Source organism: Malus sylvestris, chromosome 8 (genome assembly GCF_916048215.2).
Source record: "Malus sylvestris chromosome 8, drMalSylv7.2, whole genome shotgun sequence".
NCBI lineage: Eukaryota > Viridiplantae > Streptophyta > Magnoliopsida > Rosales > Rosaceae > Malus > Malus sylvestris.
In genome coordinates this window covers 21,756,108-21,776,908 of record NC_062267.1, presented here as the reverse complement: position 1 = coordinate 21,776,908, position 20,801 = coordinate 21,756,108, and the positions used below count along the sequence as shown (strand labels likewise).

Genomic DNA, 20,801 nt, shown 5'->3' with positions numbered 1-20,801 from the left:
ATTCTCTCTACACGTTAGAAGCCTGAGTTATTGGACTCGAATGTGCTTCCTTTAAGTTGGACCTTTGAAAACATTGGCTTTGGCTCTAGCGACTGACTATTGACTAATTGGACTTTAAAAAAGATTGGCATTAACTCAAGTATAATGATTTGATCAGTTCATTATGTGGGAATAGGTTTCTTGTATGACCTCGTGTGGGGCCACTTGTGAGGGGGCATGTTGGAGAATAGAATCTCACGTTGAACATATGACAAAATAATATACAACTCAAGGAGATTCTACCTCTAATATCACTAATGCATTTTGTGATAAAAACCAAAACCTAGTAATAGGTGATTTAGGACAATTTGGTAATATTGGTAGTGGACCATGTTAGGCCTATAAGGTTTATCAATTTGATTTGATGATGACGATGTATGATCAAATGCAATCGCGTTCCTTCTCCTCTATGACAAAAGCTTAATGCTTAACCAATAATAGGCTCTTGGGTTAGAAATTAAGTGTATCTTTATAAGAGCAGAGACCTCTACACACACGCACGCGCACACACACACACACACACACACATATATATATATATATATATATATATATATATATTGTAGCTTAATGCTTAACCAATAATAGGCTCTTGGGTTAGAAATTAAGTGTATCTTTATAAGAGCAAAGACCTCTACATACACGCGCGCGCGCGCACACACACATACACACATACATACATACATATATATATATATACATACATATATATATATATATATTATTTATTACCTACACTCATGTAATTCTCCTATTAAAATTCATATACAAACAAACTATGTTTCTTTGTTCAATACTAAGTGTTCGAGCCAACATTCATAATTCAAAATAATCCCCACATCTGTAAGATTAGTACCCCTATCTTGAGACTTTTCTGTACCAACTAAATCCTAATAGCGGGCCTAAAGATTTTGGTTTTATGATCATACTCTAACACGTCCTACATGTGCCTGAACATAGTTCGTATTAATTTAGACAAATACACAAGACTACAATATGAAACCACTATTATAAGCACTTCTATAAGAATTTTTTCCTTTATATTTTTACGGCTCTAAAAAGGTATTGTGATGAAATTTTATCACACATAATTACATGCATATATACTCTCTCCCTCTCTCTCTTTTAAAGAAAAAGAAGAAGAAAAGGAAACATGATAAGAGTGTGTAAAGTTCAATGCATCATATTTTATCTGACAATTAATTGAACCATATAATAAAGTTCTGACTTGAGTTTATGAAATGGAAAGAATAACTGAATAAGTGATTTAAGTTACAAAATATATTCATTGCAATATAAAAATACATGGAATAAGTACACAATTTTCAAACAAAGAATAAAGAAAAAGTATGATCTCACCCAGATGTAACAAGCACATTTTTTTACACCCACTGGTTTGGTTCGTTTTTAACAAATCATAATCTATGTCATTGGGATTAACTATCACGCAAATAAGGCTTACCACTTTGCGAGAGTCGGGAGATTACAAATTTCAAAATTTTAAGAGCATTGGGGGAAGCTGTATGCATGGGAACTGCTAATTAGAATGTTTTGTTGAGGCTGATCCCCATGCCATGTGAACCTGAGCCACAACTGGCTAGGGTTCTGGTTACAAAGACATTATTATAGATGACAAACATGCTTAAAGCTCAAGGCTTGGCCAGCTTTCGATGGCATTGGATCACGTGACCAGCTGTTGTCGTCTTTACTTAAAGTGCACGTGCCTCCCTTTCCGGACACCCTATTGTACGTATCTTCAACTTTCTCTCAGCCTTGGTTCCCAAGCAGCACGCAGCTGGCCATGGCCTCTCGTCGATCTGCATCTTGCCAAACGCCAATATTACAATCTCAGAAAATCTCTCAGGGCCTCTCATCAGCTGCCTCGTTTTTCACACCTTATACGTATCGTTTTCCCATGATCCAGCTTAAGCCTTGCATTCCAAGCCTGTCTTCTTTTTTTACATTCTTTTTAAGATTCCAACGTGGAGAAGAAGTTTATTGGATAATAATTTCATGCATTTAGCTTTTACCAATGCCTCAAAGTAGAAAAAGATTTATCCTCTGTTTTACCGTGTCTTTATTCGTGCAGTTTATTCTGTTTTATGTGTTATATACCTTTATTCAATAATGCACCAATTTTTCTTTCTTTCTAAATATCCCTCTAAATATGAAAATTTGTAATAGTTAAACATAGATGAGGGTTCAAAGCGAAACTTTACCAAATCAATTGAGAATGTTCTTTATTACGTGACACATAGGAAATGTTCTTTTATTGTCCTATGTCTTCAAACACGTGTATAATTCTAAATTCAGTCTGACAATATAAACATCTGTTTCCCAAAAGAATGTTGCTCATCCTTATATTTTGTATTGGTATGGCCAATTGTTTACATACATAAAATGCTGTGTGTGTTGATTTACATTGCATGCCAATGGCACAATTTTGTTGGAAAAGTCCAGCTGGGTAAAGTTGGATTGCACCAAGCAAAAGTGTTGCTCTCCTAGGCCTACCCAGAGTACCCGCCTTTACTTTAATTTATAAATGTTATCCTCATCTAACTTTTGTGGCATGAACATATGTTAGATTAGTAACCCTAACCACTCTTACTGCTTAATTTCCGCTTAGGGACTTAATAGGTTAGAGAAACCATTTATGAACTTGAGGTATAATATTATAGATAGATACATGTATCATGACTAAATTAGTTGGACATAATACCTCGTACCCGTGTTACAATCATACTAAAATATTTCTCAATGTTATAACAAAAATTTCTGACACTAAGTTAGCTGAGTTGTTTCAGAAACACTTTTTTTGTTTCATATATAAACAATTTCAGCCATCATTTTCTGCTTGCAATAATATACATGAAGAATTGGTTAAATGTAACAGAAAGACTGATGAGGATATGCATAGAATAAAGTCATAGTGTTTGCTTGTGATTTAGGACATCTAACAGGAGCATCTGGCGCTCTTGGCTTATTTATCTAGTCAAATATTCACGTGTGATTTTTAGATTGTGTGACATAGAAGGCATACATTATTTGCAGACAATCATAACACGTGTATTTGCTTTCAACCACATCCAGCAATAATCATCATAGATATTCTGCTCCTTCATGCATATTATGAATATTAAGCCTACGATACCAAATTCTTTGAAGTCGTGACCATACGTTTGTTCAAAGTTTCTTGAGCATAAAGACAAATGTATAAGAGAGGGATATTGAAATCAGATCAGAGTGGGGTTCGTCGATCATTTGGTATTATGTATAGTTGTAAACTTTGACTAGATTATTCTTAGCTTTTAGTGAGCTCAGAATTCACAGAGTGTGTGATTCTCTAGGGATTTAATGCCCCTTTGCCACTTTTGAGTCCACCCCTGTTAAGTCATATCTTGAAGAGAATGACACAACTGCCTACTAGTCGGCAAATAAAGTCTAATATGTATACATGGATTTTGGCTGAAGAACCAGATCAAAAAAGTGTTGCAACATGGCGTCATTACCCCATCCTCTATAATCTTATAAACATTACAGGAGATGAGTAATATTCTCTTGCCAAATAAATATTACTGTATGAATTTGGGTTGCACATATAGACAAGAATCAACATAATTCACCGTTGAGTAACATAACCATAGAAAATTTGGCAAGGGAAAACTTTCCTATTAATAAGTTTGGTATTTATGTTATGTCTTTGGTTTATCCAAGGACTATTGGAAGAGAAGCAAATACAAGACTTAGGTGCATGAATTTATGTTTTTAACAACTTGAGCGGCAAGCCTATTATTTGAAATGTAAGGTCGACAGATTATTGTTATATAAAATCTTAATAGTGACCCTACAACAACCTGACTCGTTAATGGGTTAATCTGAAACCTATTAGTTTTGTATTATTTCGTATCGGATTAACGAGTCATGTAAGAAATTGTCAGACCTAGTTGTCAGTTTAATAACGTAATGACACATTGCCTTACAGAACAACGTTACCATTGCACGAACAAATAACCTCTATTATCCTGTTAAATAAATGACCTCTAATTCATCATCAGATCGGTGTTTAAGATTTGGCAACCTTTCAAAAGCACAAGCCTAACCTAAGTTCTGTTTGCTTGACCTCGTATAAGATGGTAGGTTTCAGGAATCTCATTGCATATACCGAACCAAATTACTGTGCTAGCTAGTTGGAGTGGCACGTCGATCGATCATATATTAATCATATGAGATTATGTGGTATACCTTCCAAATTCCAACTATTAATAATTGATGGAATTATATTCGTCAGCCAAATTGTTTGAGAATTTGTGAGGTTGCTGTTAGGGTTTATAAGCCGGCACCGACTAGATATGTCACCACCAGACATGAGGGGGGCAAATTCAGGACAAATATTCTCACAAACTTTCCAAATCAATAGGTCCTACAACATCGCAGACCAAAACACATTCAAACAGCATGGACTTAGTCGCTTTTCTGTATAGAACAAGTTTGGTCGACAGTCCCATCTATTTATGCATAAAGAACAACAATTGCAATTAACAAAAGTAACGCATTACACTAGCCGACAACGACAAGAAATATAATGTAACAACCAATTGATCTTTGTGATAAACAACGATTAATATGTTCACCTAATACGGGATTTATCAAATCGATAAAGGAATTTCAGCGAGGGAAATTGTTGTAATTGATCTAATTTGGCTATGTATTTTTCAACTCAATACAATCTTATTTTTTTATAAATTTATTATTATTAAGATAGGGGAGAGAGTTCGAAATTATTACAATAGTTTAGGGGGGGAGTTTTGAATGCAAGAGGCATGTGTGGAAACTCAGCACCTAATCCACTATGATATTGGATCATGAATTATGCAATCTATTGTTTGGGAAAACTATCTCAAATAAAGTTAGTAATAGTTCCAATAATTTATATATCTAAATGTCATTCCATATTCGAATTTTCAATTCTCAGATTCGAGGTTATTTCTTTATTTTGGTAAATACATTCAATTTACAAGTAGTTAGAAATTCAATTCCAATATTATATAAATTTTCATTTCTCAGGTTGGAAGCCAATTATCCTTGTCATGCTAAATTTTTGTAAAGAGTAATTTTAGGAAGACCAACTTTTAAAATCAAATAATGTGATTGATGATTGAATTAAGGTTTAAATATTGATTAACGTGTTTAAAATAATACATTATTTAATTTGCAAATTTGATTTAAAAATTGATCTACATGACATCTACAAAGCTCCTTTCCTATGTAATCATTACTGATACCTCTAGGTTCTTGAAGAAGTTGGGTAATATTATAAGTTAGGGGAATGCTAGGGAAATTAAATTAGTAGATAAATTTTGAAAACTAAAAGACATAGAAGTTTATGATTAGTTTATTACTTAAACGTTGATAAATATGTTTATTCCTATTTGTGACATATCATTTAGTTTACAAATTTAGTTTCTAAATTTAATCTCCCATGCATTACTCTATAAGTTATTCAATTTTGGAAACTACAAGCACTTCATATTATTTCAACCCACCAAATTTCGAATGTGAGTTGAGCTTCCCTTTTCCTTTTCATAGTGGGGGATGACTTTTAAAATTGAAATGTGGATTTAAAACTGTTCTCTTGCTTTTAGGATATATCTAAAAAATAATTTGATTAGAGTAGTTCCACCGGGGAACTGATAGGTCAGCACCCAGCCAAAAAACCAGCCCAGCACTCAGGCTATCCACTCCAGCCTAGCATTTTGACCGGCACCCAACCCAAGCTAGGCAAGAGAACGGCCTAAAATTGACAAACCCACATGCCGGGCCATCTGTTGTCAGCCGAGCCATCAACCTCCCACACGATCAACGTGTCGCAGAAAGATCTTGGTGCAGAGCTCCTCGAGGCTGAGGTTGAAGAAGGCAAATTTGCAAGCAAAGCAAAGGGCGGCGGGGATGGGGGTTTGGGGGCCTTCGATGCCTTCCTCAAGGTTGAGGTTCAGAGAGAGAGAGATCCCTTCCACTGTGTTCTTCCCATATCCCTTCATCTTGTTAATGGGTTTCTTTCTTCTGCACATTGGAGGGGAGCGGTGGGGGAGCTTCTGAGGCAGAGACAGGGGAGGGGAGCGGAGATGCATTTGTTAAAAATTAAATTATTATTTTATAATAAAAATTAATAATATCTATTTGGTTTTAGGGGTGGAGATGCTTTGGCCTATTACTGTTTATTAGAATTTATTACTGTTCACTTGAGTGGATAAATGAGCTGGGTGCTGGCGCAAAGTCTTTAGGGATGGAATTGCTCTTATTGTATTTAAAAATATATATATATAACAAACACTATTTTTCTCTCCCAGCACATTTTTGCTTAAAATTATATTCATTATTTTCGTATGATTCATTCTATTCATTGTTATCGTATGATTTATTGTATTAGTATGATTCATTCTATTTAATTGGGAAAGCTTATTTTAGAAGACTTGTAGCTATGTATTCCCTATCAGGTGTATGCATTGGTCAACTTCTCAGTTTCTAACCAAAAGTTTAACAAAGACAACTCAGTATTAATCAGGATTTAATAAGCCACTTGTCATAGTTTTTAAACCCACATCTTCCAAATTTGTCTAATGGTAGTGCGACCCACATATCTAATTTTACTTTTCACTTCTTTTAATTTTCAGTCTTTAAAAATTAATAAAAATTCGTGTGAAGTAAAAATGTATAGTGAATAACATTATCCTTGTCTAATTATATTCCCTATCAGGTGTATGCATTGGTCAACTTCTCAGTTTCTAACCATAAGTTTAACAAAGACAACTCAATATTAATCAGGATTTAATAAGCCACTTGTCATAGTTTTTAAACCCACATCCTCCAAATTTGTCTAATGGTAGTGTGACCCACATATCTAATTTTACTTTTCACTCCTTTTAATTTTGAGTTCTTAAAAATTAATAAAGATGCGTGTAAAGTAAAAATATATAGTGAATAACATTATCCTTGTCTAATTGTCTAACTTCCCAGCCGTATACGTCTTGTGCTTCGTCAAAAAGATGAGCCTCAGCCACCATAAGAGGTTGAGAAGTCCCTTTTTGAATAATCTTATTTATTTTCTAATCATATCACCTTTGGCGGAAATTTTTTGAATAGTAGTGCCATGTCTTCATTCTATATTTATTTAAATTTAATGTTTTAGATTTCACATCAATTGGTCATTAGAATAACGATTTTGGGAACCCTAATAACAAAAAGTCTTACACTGGGGCTAATCCCTTTTGTTGAAGACGCTAATTAAATTTAGGGAACTTTAACGAAAATCATTCGGTATTGTTCACTTTAACGAAAAACCACATTTTTACACTAAAAACTCAATCCTGGTACTATTCACTTTACCCTTTATTTTGTCCTTATCATTAAAACTCAAAGTTTTCTAGCCCTTTTCATTAGTTTTCCTTTTAAGTGTTTATGGTTTTGACCCTACACACAGCTTCTACCAAAAAAAAAACCTCAAAAAAGAAGAAGATAAAGTTGGTTTCTTGGAAGCCACTCTAAGGAGGCTGTGAGCTTATTTAAACACCCTTTGGATAATATTCTGTTTCAAAAAAATCCTTCAGGGGTGAAGCCATCTCTTCAAAAAAATATTTCCCATATTTTTAAACGAGTCTTTCTTTTTTCCTTGTTCATTTAATTGTTTTCTGCTATTATACAGATCCTAATTCTACATGTTATATTAGTTTTTAACGTGAGTTTTAACACACCAGTCTTCTATAAGTAGCTTCTGCTGTAGGTACCAAAAACTTGAAGAAAAAAATGGCAGATATGGCAAAGTACAAGGTGGGAAATGAATTGGGTTGTGGTTTTATGGGTGGGATTTTCCAGTGCAGTAGCTACTGGCCTAGAAAATCATCTGTTCATTCACTACCCTCAAATACTAGCACAAATGATTTGAATGCACCAACCAGTGAATATTGTTCTTCAAAGTACAATGAATCCAAGAACCAACAAACCAAATCCACAGAGGGTAGTGCTACTGTAATTTCCTTGAATTCAGGTAAACCTTCTCCGAATTTGGACTCAAAACATGCCAGGAAGCCTAGCTTGAGTCATCCAGGGCCTTCAGCTTGCCACCAAAAGGTTCAACCAAGAAGACATTCAGATGCTGCAAGAAGCTCAATTTTTTCATCCAATGGAGCAGGGCAAATTAAGATGTCACAGCACCCTGACTTGGCGAAAGAGATGAAGCTACGAAGAGCGTTCACTGCTAGCTCTGCAGAGCTCAGTAGGAAGATCAGTGATCACCAGCAAGCCAACGAAACCGAAGCTCCAGTCCGAGCCACTTTAAGTAGTTTAATTTTTACAGGACAGTCTAGGAACTTGAGGAAGCCCGGCGTTACCAGTCAGATAGCAAGCAATAGTCCCAGTGCCATTTCAACCAAGAATCTGGCTTATCATCCTAGAAACCTCGAAGACTCGAATTCCACACCTAGCCGAAAAAATGGCTTTGGAAAACTAGGAGGCAATGGTGTGATGGGCAACATTGTGAGGAGAAACAGCGATGACCCTGAGGTTTTGAAGTCCATGGGAAATGAGGCATACAAGGAGGACAGATTCGAAGAAGCCATGGGTTTGTATGATCGCGCAATTGCGTTGGATTCAAACAAGGCAGCCTACTATAGCAACAAAGCAGCAGCTTTGATTGGTTTAGGCCGTCTCATTGAGGCGGTTTTCGAGTGCAAAGAAGCAATCCAGATTGAACCCTCTTACCACAAAGCTCATCATCGGTTGGCAACAACATATCTCAGGTAACATATTTTCCTACATGACAAAAATTTTCAGGTAACATATTTAATTCTTTTAAGACATTTGCTTACACAAGAACATTAATCTGTCATTTAGATTGGGAGAAGCAGAGAAAGCATTGGATCACTACAAGCACTCGGGTCCATACGCTTACTCGAAAGACGTTGACCAATGTCAGGCTCTTCAAAAATGCCTCAGCAGATGCACTGAAGCTCAGAAATTACAAGAGTGGAATGTTCTGTTAAACGAAACCCAACTGGCAATTTCCTCAGGTGCCAATTCAGCTCCACAGGTAATTAGCTTTTTTCTCTGGTCAACCCCAAGCTATGCCAAAAGTTAATTAATCTAATCTGTTAATCAGAATAATTAATCTAATCATGGTTAGGTGTTTGCTTTACAAGCTGAGGCCTTGCTGAAGCTTCAAAGACATCAAGAAGCCTATGCCACCTACCAAAATCGACCCAGTTTTGGCACTGATATTTGCACCAAATTTTTTGGAATGGCAAATAGTACTTACCTGTTAGTGATAGGAGTTCAGGTTTACTTGGCGGCTGGCAGGTTAGTTAATTAATTAATTAATTAGTGCTAATTAATATAATATAGGATTTTAAATATGTCGTGTATTGCATCACAAGTTAGTTTGGTCCCTATAATTTATTTGCAGCCAACTTAAGTACACTTAGCATCCTGATCATTAGTAATTTAGTATTAATTTATCTTAGGTCAGGTAAGATGTTATGTCAAGATTTTAACATCTTAGAGCTACGGGGTTGGCAGGTTTGAGGACGCCATAGGTGCAGCTCAAAATGCAGAACGGCTAAATCCATGTGACAAGAATGTCAGTATGGTGGTGAAGAGGGCTAGAGCTGTTGCGTCAGCCCGAGTAAGTGGTAACCTTCTCTTCAAGGTATCAAAGTTTTCAGAAGCTTGTGTAGTATATAGCCAAGGACTACAGCACGATCCACACAATTCTATTTTACTATGCAATCGAGCAGCTTGTCGTTCTAAGCTTGGTCAATTCGAAAAGGCCATTGAAGATTGCAATGCAGCACTTGATTTGCAGCCCTCTTATAGCAAGGCCAGGCTACGCCGCGCGGATTGCAATGCCAAGGTGAATTGTTATTACTTGAAAGCCAAGCACACCTTCTGCACAAAAAATTGAGTCTGTAACAATCCTTTACTAATTAGTACACTTCTATTTGTTTTGTGCTATCTCAGTTGGAAAGGTGGGGAGCTGCAATTCAAGATTATGAGATGCTGATACGGGAAACTCCTGGAGACAAGGAAGTTGGGAAGGCTCTGTTTGAAGCCAAGATCCAGCTTAAAAAACAATACGACGAAGATGTTGAAGATGCGAAATTAGGATCAAATTTGGTTTTTGTTACCAGCAATGAGCATTTTAGACACTTTGTGACATCCCCAGGTAGCTGAATAAGTCTAATTTCTGCCTAACTAGATTACAAAGAAGTCAACAAAACTAACACTTTATTGTCTCAACAACAGGGATGTCTGTGGTGCTGTTTTGTAACAAAACTAAACAAAAGGAAGTGTTTCAAGCCCTGCACCAAGTCTGCAAAAGATTCCCATCTGTCAATTTTCTCAAGGTTAGATATTACTAAGATTATACGGTCAACATGAAATATTCACAAACAGAACTTCGTGTAAACTTTTAATAAAAAGTAGAACGAGGGGCATAGTTTAGTTTTGGTCAAGACCAGAAATCGCACTGATGTCAGTATGAGATTATCTCTGGACTGAAACCAAAACATTGACCCCACCAACCAACCCCAGTCTACTTTTGAATACAAGTTTGTAAACTTTGGTTTCCCTCCAATTTTACTTTTACTACAAGTTTGTTACCAGTTCTAATTCTACATTTTTTTTTTTATGAAAGTTCAATTTCTACATATTTAATGAGATTATATTAGTATTGTTTTTTAACTTTCAGAGTAATTTTTTTAAATTAGGTGGAGGTTGAAGACCACCCCTACTTGGCCAAAATGGAGGATGTGAGCACAATCCCAGCTTTCAAGATATATAAAAATGGATCAAGGGTCAAAGAAATTCCAGGCAAAAACCATGAATTATTAGAAAGCTCAGTCACATTGTTTAGCAGCTGATCGGGATAGTTAAATTAAACAGAAGATAACCAAAAATTACAGTTTATATAAGGTGACTGGCAGAAGAAACTTCACATCTTGCAAAAGAAGAAGGCCACATGACAAAATTGATTGGGCCAATCATATCTGCTTGATAACTTTGCCTGCACTGCACATAAAGCAAAAAGGATGGGAGGAGGATCAGTGTAATCATAGATGAAATTTAGAATAAGGGAATTTGAGTGGACTTGAATTTGTATACCTTCATGATTGTTTTTTTTTTCTTTCACTTTGGTTTTTGTTCTCCCATATGTTGCACACCAACATGTGCCCTGGTAAAAGTGAATTATGGTTGATCAGAAGTTAGAGGAAGTTTTAAATATTCATACTGTCTGTTAACTCTGTTATTTTTGTTATTTTCCTACAAGTGATAGTAGGTAGAGAAATCGAACAAGAACTTTGTTATTTTGATGATATATATATATATATATATTCATAGCAGAAAGAAAAATCGAAACTAGGACATCAGGTTGAAGGTTAAATGCACTTAATTAACCACTTGAGCACAACCTCTTTTTGTTTGATCAGAGCTTAAGGAATTTATTATTATTATTTTTTTGCACAAACGGTATTATTTACACTAATAGGATGGGGATGTGGGCTAAGCCTCACAATGGGCTAGCAAATCGTCTTTGACGAGATCAAACCTAAGACCTCTCACTTACAAGTGAAGAGGAATATCACTAACCTGTAGTACTAAGTGGCAGAACTTAGGGAATGTTTGATGACCATTTCATTTTACTTTTCACTTTTTAAGACCAAACCCAACTCTGGCTAAATGCTATTTTTTAGGTTTTATTCCCCCCCCCTAAAACCCAACCCATGCTAAATGTGTGGGCTAAAAGCTAAAAACCAAACAAAAGCCAAATTCCCCCCCCCCCCCAGGATTTAGCCCAGAAAATGATGTGGGCACCACTAGCGGGAACCCACCCACATGGGCATCTCTCCCAGGATTTATTGAATCGAACGACTGAGATCGAATATAATCAAAGGAAAACTAATGAAAAGAGCTTGAAAACTCTGAGTAACGATAAGGACAAAATAAAGGATAAAGTGAATGGTACCATGATTAACTTTTTAGTGTAAAAATGTGGTTTTTTATTAAAGTGAACAGTACCGAGAGCTTTTCGTTAAAGTTCCCTATAATCAAATCTAATGGTAAAAAAAAAAAATCTAATGGCTCAAATTTAAATTCAACAGCTAAAATAATTAAAAAAATATATTTACCTCAAAATTCACCCAAATTTAGTGATTTTTTGATATTTATTGGAATTTAAATATTTTTAGGTTAAAATGTTCATAAAATTAAATTATGATAGTGTATATAATTTTTTTTAATTACTTTAAAAGAAAAAATTAGCCTAAATTTATTCTTTAATAATCTCAAGCTAAAAAATTTAGGCCTGAAAGGTTAGAACAAAAAGGTTGTTTTTTGGCTAAAAATTTTAGGTTTTAGTCTAATAGTTGGAGATGGTCTAAGGACCTATTGATAACTATTTCATTCCTTTTTCCTTTTCTTTAAACAAAAATTTGAAAACTTGCATGGTCAATACTTTCAGTTTTTTGTTTTTTGTTTTTTTTTTTAAAATGAATAATGAAAACTTGTTTGGTAACAACTTTTAAATAAATCAACAGCTCCTATTAGCAATGATTGTACAACAAATTATGAATTGCCTGAATGATGTGTTGGGAGCTAAAAGTCCAATAGTTTGGCGTGAGAGATATATCGTTGATGGTGGCTGATTTTGAAGTGGCGAATCAAGGTTTCTAACGGGTTGGTAATTTTGAGGGATAAGGGAGGCTTATGGAAAATATCAGAATAAAAGAAATGCCAAGGCTCATGAATTAGGGTTTTACAGCACTTAGAGTTCGCTTGCTCTGCTTGGTGCGTTATGCCTTCCAAGCGGGCTAATGGCTTGAATTTATAGGCGCAGGAGTTCCTCAAAGTCCCAGCTTGAGAATCCTTGGTTTTCTTTCTTTTTCGTGTGTTGTTAAGCATTCCTTTCTTTTTTTCCATTGTTGCAGCCACATAATGCCTCTTTGGATTTGTAGTGTAGAGTGTTGGTAGCCTCGTGCGTTCTGCTCATAATCCCTCCTTTCGTGCACCAAATCTCATAGCAAAACTCAATCTTTGGCTACGCTTCTTCTCTTCTTCTCTCTTGGTTTCCTATGCGAGCTTAAATTGGTAAGTTTCTTCTTGCACGTTAAAACGAGGTGTGCGGTTCAAGGTTGGATTATTTCAACGCATGAATCTAGGGAAAGTGGGTTTTGAATATGCTTGGGTTTGAAGTCTTTTAGTTGGTTTGTAAGGAAAGGGTAAGAAATTATGTCTCACATCCTTCCAACCTGAAATTAAAGTTGTGGGCTTGGACTTTGATGCTCCCAAGCAGCCCAAAACATTCACAAGCTTTAATTCTATACAGACCCAATGGACATTCATAACTCGTCTACACTATAACCCACACGGCAAGTCCCATTATGTGGATTGGGCCAGTTAAGCGTGTTGGGTGAAGAGTAACTTGGCGTGATTCGAATTAAAATGTTAATGTATTAATATTATAAACTTGTTTTCGATATAGACATGATGAATACATGTGGTTTTGTATGAGTTTAGCGTAAATTTATTGACTGTCCATATTATGAATTTTTTTTTTTTTCTGGCATGGCATGATTGTGAATTTGCATACCCTTTGCACTTTACGCTTGAATTTGAGTTTGGTTTGCTATGAAAATATAATGAATAGGCTTCCGAATATAATTAGGCTTTTAGGTGAAAATTTTGAGCCCTAACAGTGATTGCAGTTGATCAATCATATGATTGCTCTTATACAACTGAATAAATGTGTGTTATTTGGAATATTTTATTTTGTCAAGGGTTTCACAAATGTGTGTTCTTTGAAGAATGTAAAGTCCATGACACAATTAAATACAACTTACGTTGTTGCACTACTAATTGCACCAAGTTAGGCTATGACCTCCAATTGGGCTCGGGGTCCAACTGTTTCTTTGAATTTCACTTATGGGTCTTCATTGTGATCTGGACCTGATACATAGAGATTTAGCCACAAATTTTGGCTTCGTCCCAATATAGGCAACATTTTGACTGAGTTTTATTTTTGGGGTTTATTGTACTAGTTAAAAACATGAAAAAAATGGATAATATGCATGCAGCAAGAGAGTTCAAATCTTCTGCACTCAAACTTTTCGGTAGTCTTTTTGTGACCTATCTTATTTGTTAACACATGACCATTCTTTAAACTATTAAAGATAAACTATACAAAAATGACATGTGTCATTCAATGATACAAGTTACAAAAGATTTTGGGTGTAGGAGATTTGAACTCATAGCAAGAGTGACCAAAATGTAATCATTCAGGCTAAAATTTTATTAAGTTTGAAATCACTTATACTAAAGATGAGGTCTAAGAGTAAATAACATCTGATAAATGGATGATACGCATTTGTGAAGATTGGCAAACAAGTAATCGTGAAGACAAATTTGGGGCAAATGGAAAACATGCATATAGAAAGATTGGAAAAGTATAACAATAAGATAGGTCACAAAACAAAATAAGACTAACAAAATAAGAATATTATTAAACAAACGAGAATGCCGAAACGGCTACAAAACTCTAAGAGACTACATTGTGAATGACTTAATTCTCAAACTAAATTAAAATCAATATTTATAGAGAACTAAAACTAAGAAACCCTAACTCAGATGGGTTAGGCCCAAATCCTAAACTAACAAGCAAAACCCAAATACTAAAATAAACCTAAATACTAATATTTTCCAACACCTCCTGTCAAACTCATGGCGGTACACGACATGAGTTTGCCAAAGTAGATGTGGATGCAAAACTCCAAATTTCAATGCCGATGCCGATGCCAATGCCAATACCGATGGTGATGCCGATGCCAGATTTCCATTCCAAGTTCAAGCTACCATGCCCAATGCAAGAATACATGTGCCACAAAACAACCATATTTTTTTTTCCTTTCTTTTTTTTCCCCTTTTTTTTCTTCCTTCTTCCTTTCCGTGGTTCCTTTTTTTTTTCTTTTTTTTTGCCTTCTTTTCTCCTTCGTCCCCTTTTTTTATTTGTCGGGGGATCTTCTCCTCTGCAAGCAAAACTTTTTTTTTTCTTTCATTTTTCTTTTCCTTGCAAACAATCAATACCAACTAACAAATCTAAAACAAACGACGACAAAGGTAAACAAATTGATACCAACGAGAACATATTGAACCCTAAGGATCGAACTCGCTCTGATACCAAGTTGAATATCAGAGTGCGCAACGATAAAACTAACAAAAGAAGAATATTATTAAACAAATGAGAATGTCGAATGGCTACAAAACCCTAAGAGACTACATTGTGAATGACTTAATTTTCAAACTAAATTACAATCAATATTTATAGAGAACTAAACCTAAGAAACCCTAACTCATATGGGATAGGCACAAATCCTAAACTAACAAGTAAAACCCAAATACTAAAATAAACCTACATACTAATATTTTCCAACAATTACATTATAGAATGCTTATCTATTAAGATATGACTTAGTTTTACTAAAGAAAAGGCCTATAAGGTAAAAACAATTTTTTTTTTAATACTAAGGGGAGGGGATAGGATTCGAAATTATTACACTACTTTAGGGGAGGGAGAGTTTCAAACTCGGAACGCATAGATAAAAACCCAACGCCTCATCCATTAGAATATTAGAGCACATACAAATACAAGGTAATAACAATGAAACAAAAAACAATATGCATTTAGGAAGAGTGATAAAAACGTAGCAATCGTGATAAACTTTAGGACAGATGGATGACATACACGTAATCGTCAAAAGATAACAATCTAGACAAACTTATTAATCACATTGTAGACCCATTTATGTTTAGATAAAACTTACTTGCATGCATAGAAAAAGTGACAAAATGACATCAATTCTCTCTCTAAATGAGCAGTTAGGAATCCATTTGAAGCTTATCTTTTTGTTCATTTTGGAGTTTTGGTAGATTGATCATACTCCACATGAGGAAGGTGCTGCTCTGAGAATCCCTCTACAGTTACTCAAGAGTTGCTGGTTGATATAATATGTCATGTTTCTTGGTCCTACAATTCTGACTAAATCTCAGTCCTTTTTCTACTTGGAACATTCCCCTTGGTTCAACACTCACCAGTATGTCCACACACACACACACACACACACACATGTTTTGCACTTAATTCCCTGAAATTCTAAATTTTACAGTGCATCGATATTTGAGCTGATATATTTAACGGCTGAAATTTGACAATATTAATCTAGCCGTTTAAACTGCAGTGTATCCTGCACCAGCGTGTAGTGTAAAATTAAAAATCACAAATAGTTTCTATTTCTAATTTCTGAAGCAAAAGATATACACGACGAAAATGTAAAATGCTGGCAAAACCCTTTTGCAGCAAAAAAGAAAGAGAAAAGCTGGACATGTACTACTCTACAACAACAAGAATGAAGCAAAAGTAATACTAAAGGAGCTTTGGATTGACCAGTTTCCCACTGAATAATTCAGTGGACAAAACAGCTCACAAAAATAAAATTAAAAACAAATCAAAGCAGGAGATTAAAAATTATAAAAAAAAAAATCATCATCTCTTCCAACTTCGACTCCTGGAAATTGCTTCCTTCAATCCACCAACAACCCACGTCTCCTTTGCAATGTCTGATGAAATGTTGTAGAAATCAGAATCATATGCCATCACCACCAACTTCTCCATCTTTTTGTTCTGCTTGTCTTCCTCCATTAAACTCCTCAGTGTAACTTTTGCTTTTTTCTCCTCTTTCTCCATTCCATTTTCTCCTTCTTTCTCTTCATCTTCGTCGTCGTCCTCCTCCTCCTCATCATCTTCTTCTTCTTTCTCTTCCAGCCATGTTTTTGTAGGGGCGGACCTGCACCTCATTAGCAACAGAGCATTCGGCGGCGGAACGGCCGCTGCCGGAGCTTCAGAAGTTGATCCAATTCCGACATCATCATCGAAATTTGGCGTACAGTTTCTATTTTTCTTGTCCTCTTTACAAAACCCGTTACTCTGATTTTCCTGTAAAACCATAAACCACTTCGAAAACACGGTGCTTGAGCTACTCTGGTCACCACCGTCACTAATTCCCTCACCACCCACATGGTTTTCTCGACGGTCTCTGTTCTCTTCTTCCTCTTCTTCGTCCTCGGAAGTAATACCGGATTCGTGAGGAAAAGAACCGAAACACCGAAAATCGAACCTAATGCTTCGCAAGCAAGTCAAGAATTGCATGACTTCTTTCTTGAACCCAAGAGCCTCAGCCCAATTGGGCCTCTTCTGTTTCCTCTGTTTTTTGTTGTGAATTCTCTCTATCTCTTCCATCACTGTTTGCCAGCTTTTGCATGAGCCAGACCTGTGCCGGACTTTGATTTGTCCAGCACAGGTGACTTTTGGGGAGGTGGGCTCGGAGTTCTCTGGGTCCGCGTGCTTAGTCTTTTTCCACAGCAGCGGACTGGCGTGGCCAAGACCACTTTTCCCAATGCTCGATTTTTTCACGAGCTGTTGGTGGTGGTGGGGATGGTGGTGGTGGCGGTTGTTGGGCTCCGAGGGCCTCGCGGGACTGCAAATTGGCTTTGGCATGAGTTTTAGATTGGTTCTTGAAGGAAAACATACCAAGAGATCAGCTGAGAGTGCTCCTTTGGCTTCCCTTCCCTTCATCTTTTGACTGTTTGTTGCTTAGATCATGTGCTCTGCTCTGCTCTCTTGCTGAAATTGTGTGTTTTTGGGTTTTTGATGTGTGTTTTGGATTGGCTTTTAAAAGAAAGGTGAGAGAGTTTGACAGCTTTCCTCTGCTTTTGCCTTTATTTGATGTATTTAACCTCTCTAACTTTCTTTTTGTTTTCCTTTCCCTACTCTTTTTTTTTCCGCAGTAATTGACTGGATATCGACTAATAATCTACAATATTTAATACATTAATAATATTTGAGAGATTAGTCGTCTATATTACCGAACACTGGCCAAATATCAATTCAATTGTAATAAGTATTGACAAAGTATTAAAAGACTGTATAAAATACTATAAACCGATATCCCATAACAATTAATATTTTTTTCTTTTAACACTCTTTAATAAATATAAATAAAGTATCGGAAATGTATCAAGTCTTGTAAATTGATACTAGACAGTCATCAAAATTTTCCCTTGGCACTAAGCCTGGGCACGATATGGTTCGATAATAAACATAGAACCGATACCAAACTAATTTATATAGAACAAGTTCGATTTTTCGCACCTGTACCGAAATCAGCAAAAAAGAATCGAACCGAAAGGTTTTTTTCCGGTTCAACACCCCTACTTGGCACTCTTCAACATCTGTTTGACATTTGTTGTGACACTACTTTTTGCACCCTTTGAAATGGGGTCACAGGGTCACAAGACATTGCTTCTTTCATAGCCTTTACTTTTCTCTATGCTTCCAAAACATGTTTAAGCTTTTTAGAAGAAAGGTGCATGGGAAAGTAAAAGGCCACGAGCCTTGTTTGATGATCAAATCATACCACCAACTTGTGACCCATGCTCTCCTCCTCCATTGCATTGCTAGTGCCCACAAAGCAAGTGAACAACTACCAAACCACTTCTCTTCAATTGAATTGAACCCCACAAGAATTTTGGGGGTCTTCTTAAGTCATTCCTAGTGATTTTACACCCTCTCATCTTGATGGGATTTATAAATAATTGCTTAGTGATTCAGGTTGCATATCATTTCATACAAATCACTTGGTTTAACTACCATTAGGCATAATAACGAACATTGCTTCGTGGTTCCTTTGACTTGTTCACCTGCAAATCATAATTTGACACATCTATAAAGATATCTCATGACAAATATAATGCGAAAATTTATACTGTGTTAAACGATAAGTGACAGATAAAGAGATTGATTCCTTTGAGAAATTCCAAGAGATAATAGGTAAGTGATAGAAATGAAAAGAAAATATCAATCAAATTTAGATAACCATTTGCAAAACGTAGTCAATTTAGCTAAAAAGAGTATGTAATCAATTTAGCTAAAAACAGTATGCTACCCTTTTTACTCATCGAATAGCGCATGAATAAGAAAATTTAAATATCATTTATAAGTTAAAGATTGCTTCTTAATCTTCCAAAATATGTGAGAGAAATTACTAAACTTACATTTTAAATTCTAATTTTCTATCCTTTCTCTCTCTTTCCAACTCTCTATAGCCAAACACAAGATGTAGTGGCGGCTGGTGAGTTGTTAGAATATGAACAATGCATTGTTTAACTGAATTTGCTTATACTAATAAACCCAAGGGGGTTGTGAAAAGCAGATCGAAAGCCTAGAAAATAAGGGATGGGATCCGCAGAGTTCATCATAAAAAAGAGGAATGGGATTAAGCAAAGTGTGGATGTCATGATGAAGTGAGGGAGAAATGTACTTGAGAGCTTGGAAAAAATATGACCCCTCTAACCACAACTTGCCTTAGGAATTAGGATTAGACTTTACTTTTATTTGGGGCCTTCCATGCATGTCTAAGCCGAAAAAATTCTCACTCTATCTCATGATGAAAAGAGTATAAAATCTTACATGATACATCATTAATCCCAAGGCCTTGAACAATTATATAAAAACTCTGAAAAGTATAACTTTCTATGAGCTCTCCACATCTTTTCGGGATTCAATTTAACATCATAAATATTGTGCTAAAATGATGAAGTGGTGGAGAGTCTCCTTAGCATTTCTCACCTCTCTATTGATTTGATATTAGTTGATTTTGAGTTGGATGTTCGAGTCTTAACATAGGTTTGTAGAGAAAAACTAAACCACTTATACTTTAAGTCGCCCACCATAACTAGTCCACACACATTTTTTTTTTTTACAAACAGATAGTGTTAATAGGTTAAATTGTTAGTTGTTAGGAGGGAAAATAATTGATGGAGTTCAAAGCACCAAAATGCATAGACATTATCCACACCGTATTTGACTTAACTAATCACACAAGAGAGATCACAAATCAAATGTAAATTATATATATATATATATATAGTGATTTCTAAAAAAATTGTTAGCAGATTAAGGCCTTTGATGAGCCATCTTGTGAGTCCCAATCAGGCTAGCTTTGTGCCTGGGAGATTAGTCAGTCGGGTCAATCAGTAGTGGTGGAATTGTCCACACCACAGGTGTATATATATATATATATATATATATATATATATATATATATATATATATATTACAAACAATAGTGTTAATAGGTTAAATTGTTAGTTGTTAGAAGGAAAAATAATTGATGGAGTTCAAATCTGCACTAGAATGCATAGACATTATCCACACTGTATTTGACTTAATTGATCACACATGAAAGATCACAAACCGAATGTAAATTTTATAATCAGGATGCAAGGCAAGAGTAGTAAGAAAATGTAGCACCACTTAACGTACATAGAAGCCGATCAATTGGCTTTTGGTGAATTAATATTTGTCTCCACTTGATTGGAGTAAGTTTCGAAGTTTGACTTGAATTTAATACAAAGTTACGGTCACTTAGTACTAAGATGTCACATCCCCGCCCAGGTCCATCTTATCTCGGGCCCGCTCCACCACCGTAGCACGATATTGTCCGTTTTGGGCATACCATTCCCTCACGGTTTTGTTTTTGGGAACTCACGAGCAACTTCCCAGTGGGTCACCCATCATGGGAGTGCTCTGGCCTCCTTCTTGCTTAACTTCGGAGTTCCTACGGAATCCAAAGTCAGTAAGTTCCCAAAAAGCCTCGTGCTAGGTA

The 20,801-nt window shown here is 35.7% G+C and overlaps 2 protein-coding genes across 2 annotated transcripts; one reads left to right on the top strand and one right to left on the bottom strand.

The window, feature by feature from the left end:
- The first annotated feature begins 7,630 nt into the window (after positions 1-7,630).
- LOC126631122 (inactive TPR repeat-containing thioredoxin TTL3-like) lies at positions 7,631-11,335 on the top strand. The gene is made up of 7 exons (XM_050301279.1): positions 7,631-8,831; positions 8,926-9,121; positions 9,215-9,387; positions 9,607-9,940; positions 10,048-10,252; positions 10,333-10,433; positions 10,797-11,335. Exons 1-7 carry the CDS (start codon positions 7,840-7,842, stop codon positions 10,947-10,949), a joined length of 2,154 nt encoding a protein of 717 aa, XP_050157236.1. The 5' UTR covers positions 7,631-7,839; the 3' UTR covers positions 10,950-11,335.
- Positions 11,336-16,345: 5,010 nt separating this feature from the next.
- LOC126632295 (uncharacterized) lies at positions 16,346-17,858 on the bottom strand. Its single transcript, XM_050302650.1, has one exon. The coding sequence runs from the start codon at positions 17,708-17,710 to the stop codon at positions 16,622-16,624; it is 1,089 nt and encodes a 362-aa protein (XP_050158607.1). The 5' UTR covers positions 17,711-17,858; the 3' UTR covers positions 16,346-16,621.
- Positions 17,859-20,801: the final 2,943 nt, after the last annotated feature.

What these genes read in the sequence shown, in the direction of transcription:
- LOC126631122 (XM_050301279.1), top strand. Translation starts at nt 7,840, where the DNA reads ATGGCAGATATGGCAAAGTACAAGGTGGGAAATGAATTGGGTTGTGGT. An exon ending in GTGCCAATTCAGCTCCACAG is followed by an intron (nt 9,122 to 9,214) that starts GTAATTAGCTTT and finishes AATCATGGTTAG; the next exon opens with GTGTTTGCTTTACAAGCTGA. An exon ending in GCGCGGATTGCAATGCCAAG is followed by an intron (nt 9,941 to 10,047) that starts GTGAATTGTTAT and finishes GTGCTATCTCAG; the next exon opens with TTGGAAAGGTGGGGAGCTGC.
- LOC126632295 (XM_050302650.1), bottom strand. Translation starts at nt 17,710, where the DNA reads ATGAAGGGAAGGGAAGCCAAAGGAGCACTCTCAGCTGATCTCTTGGTA.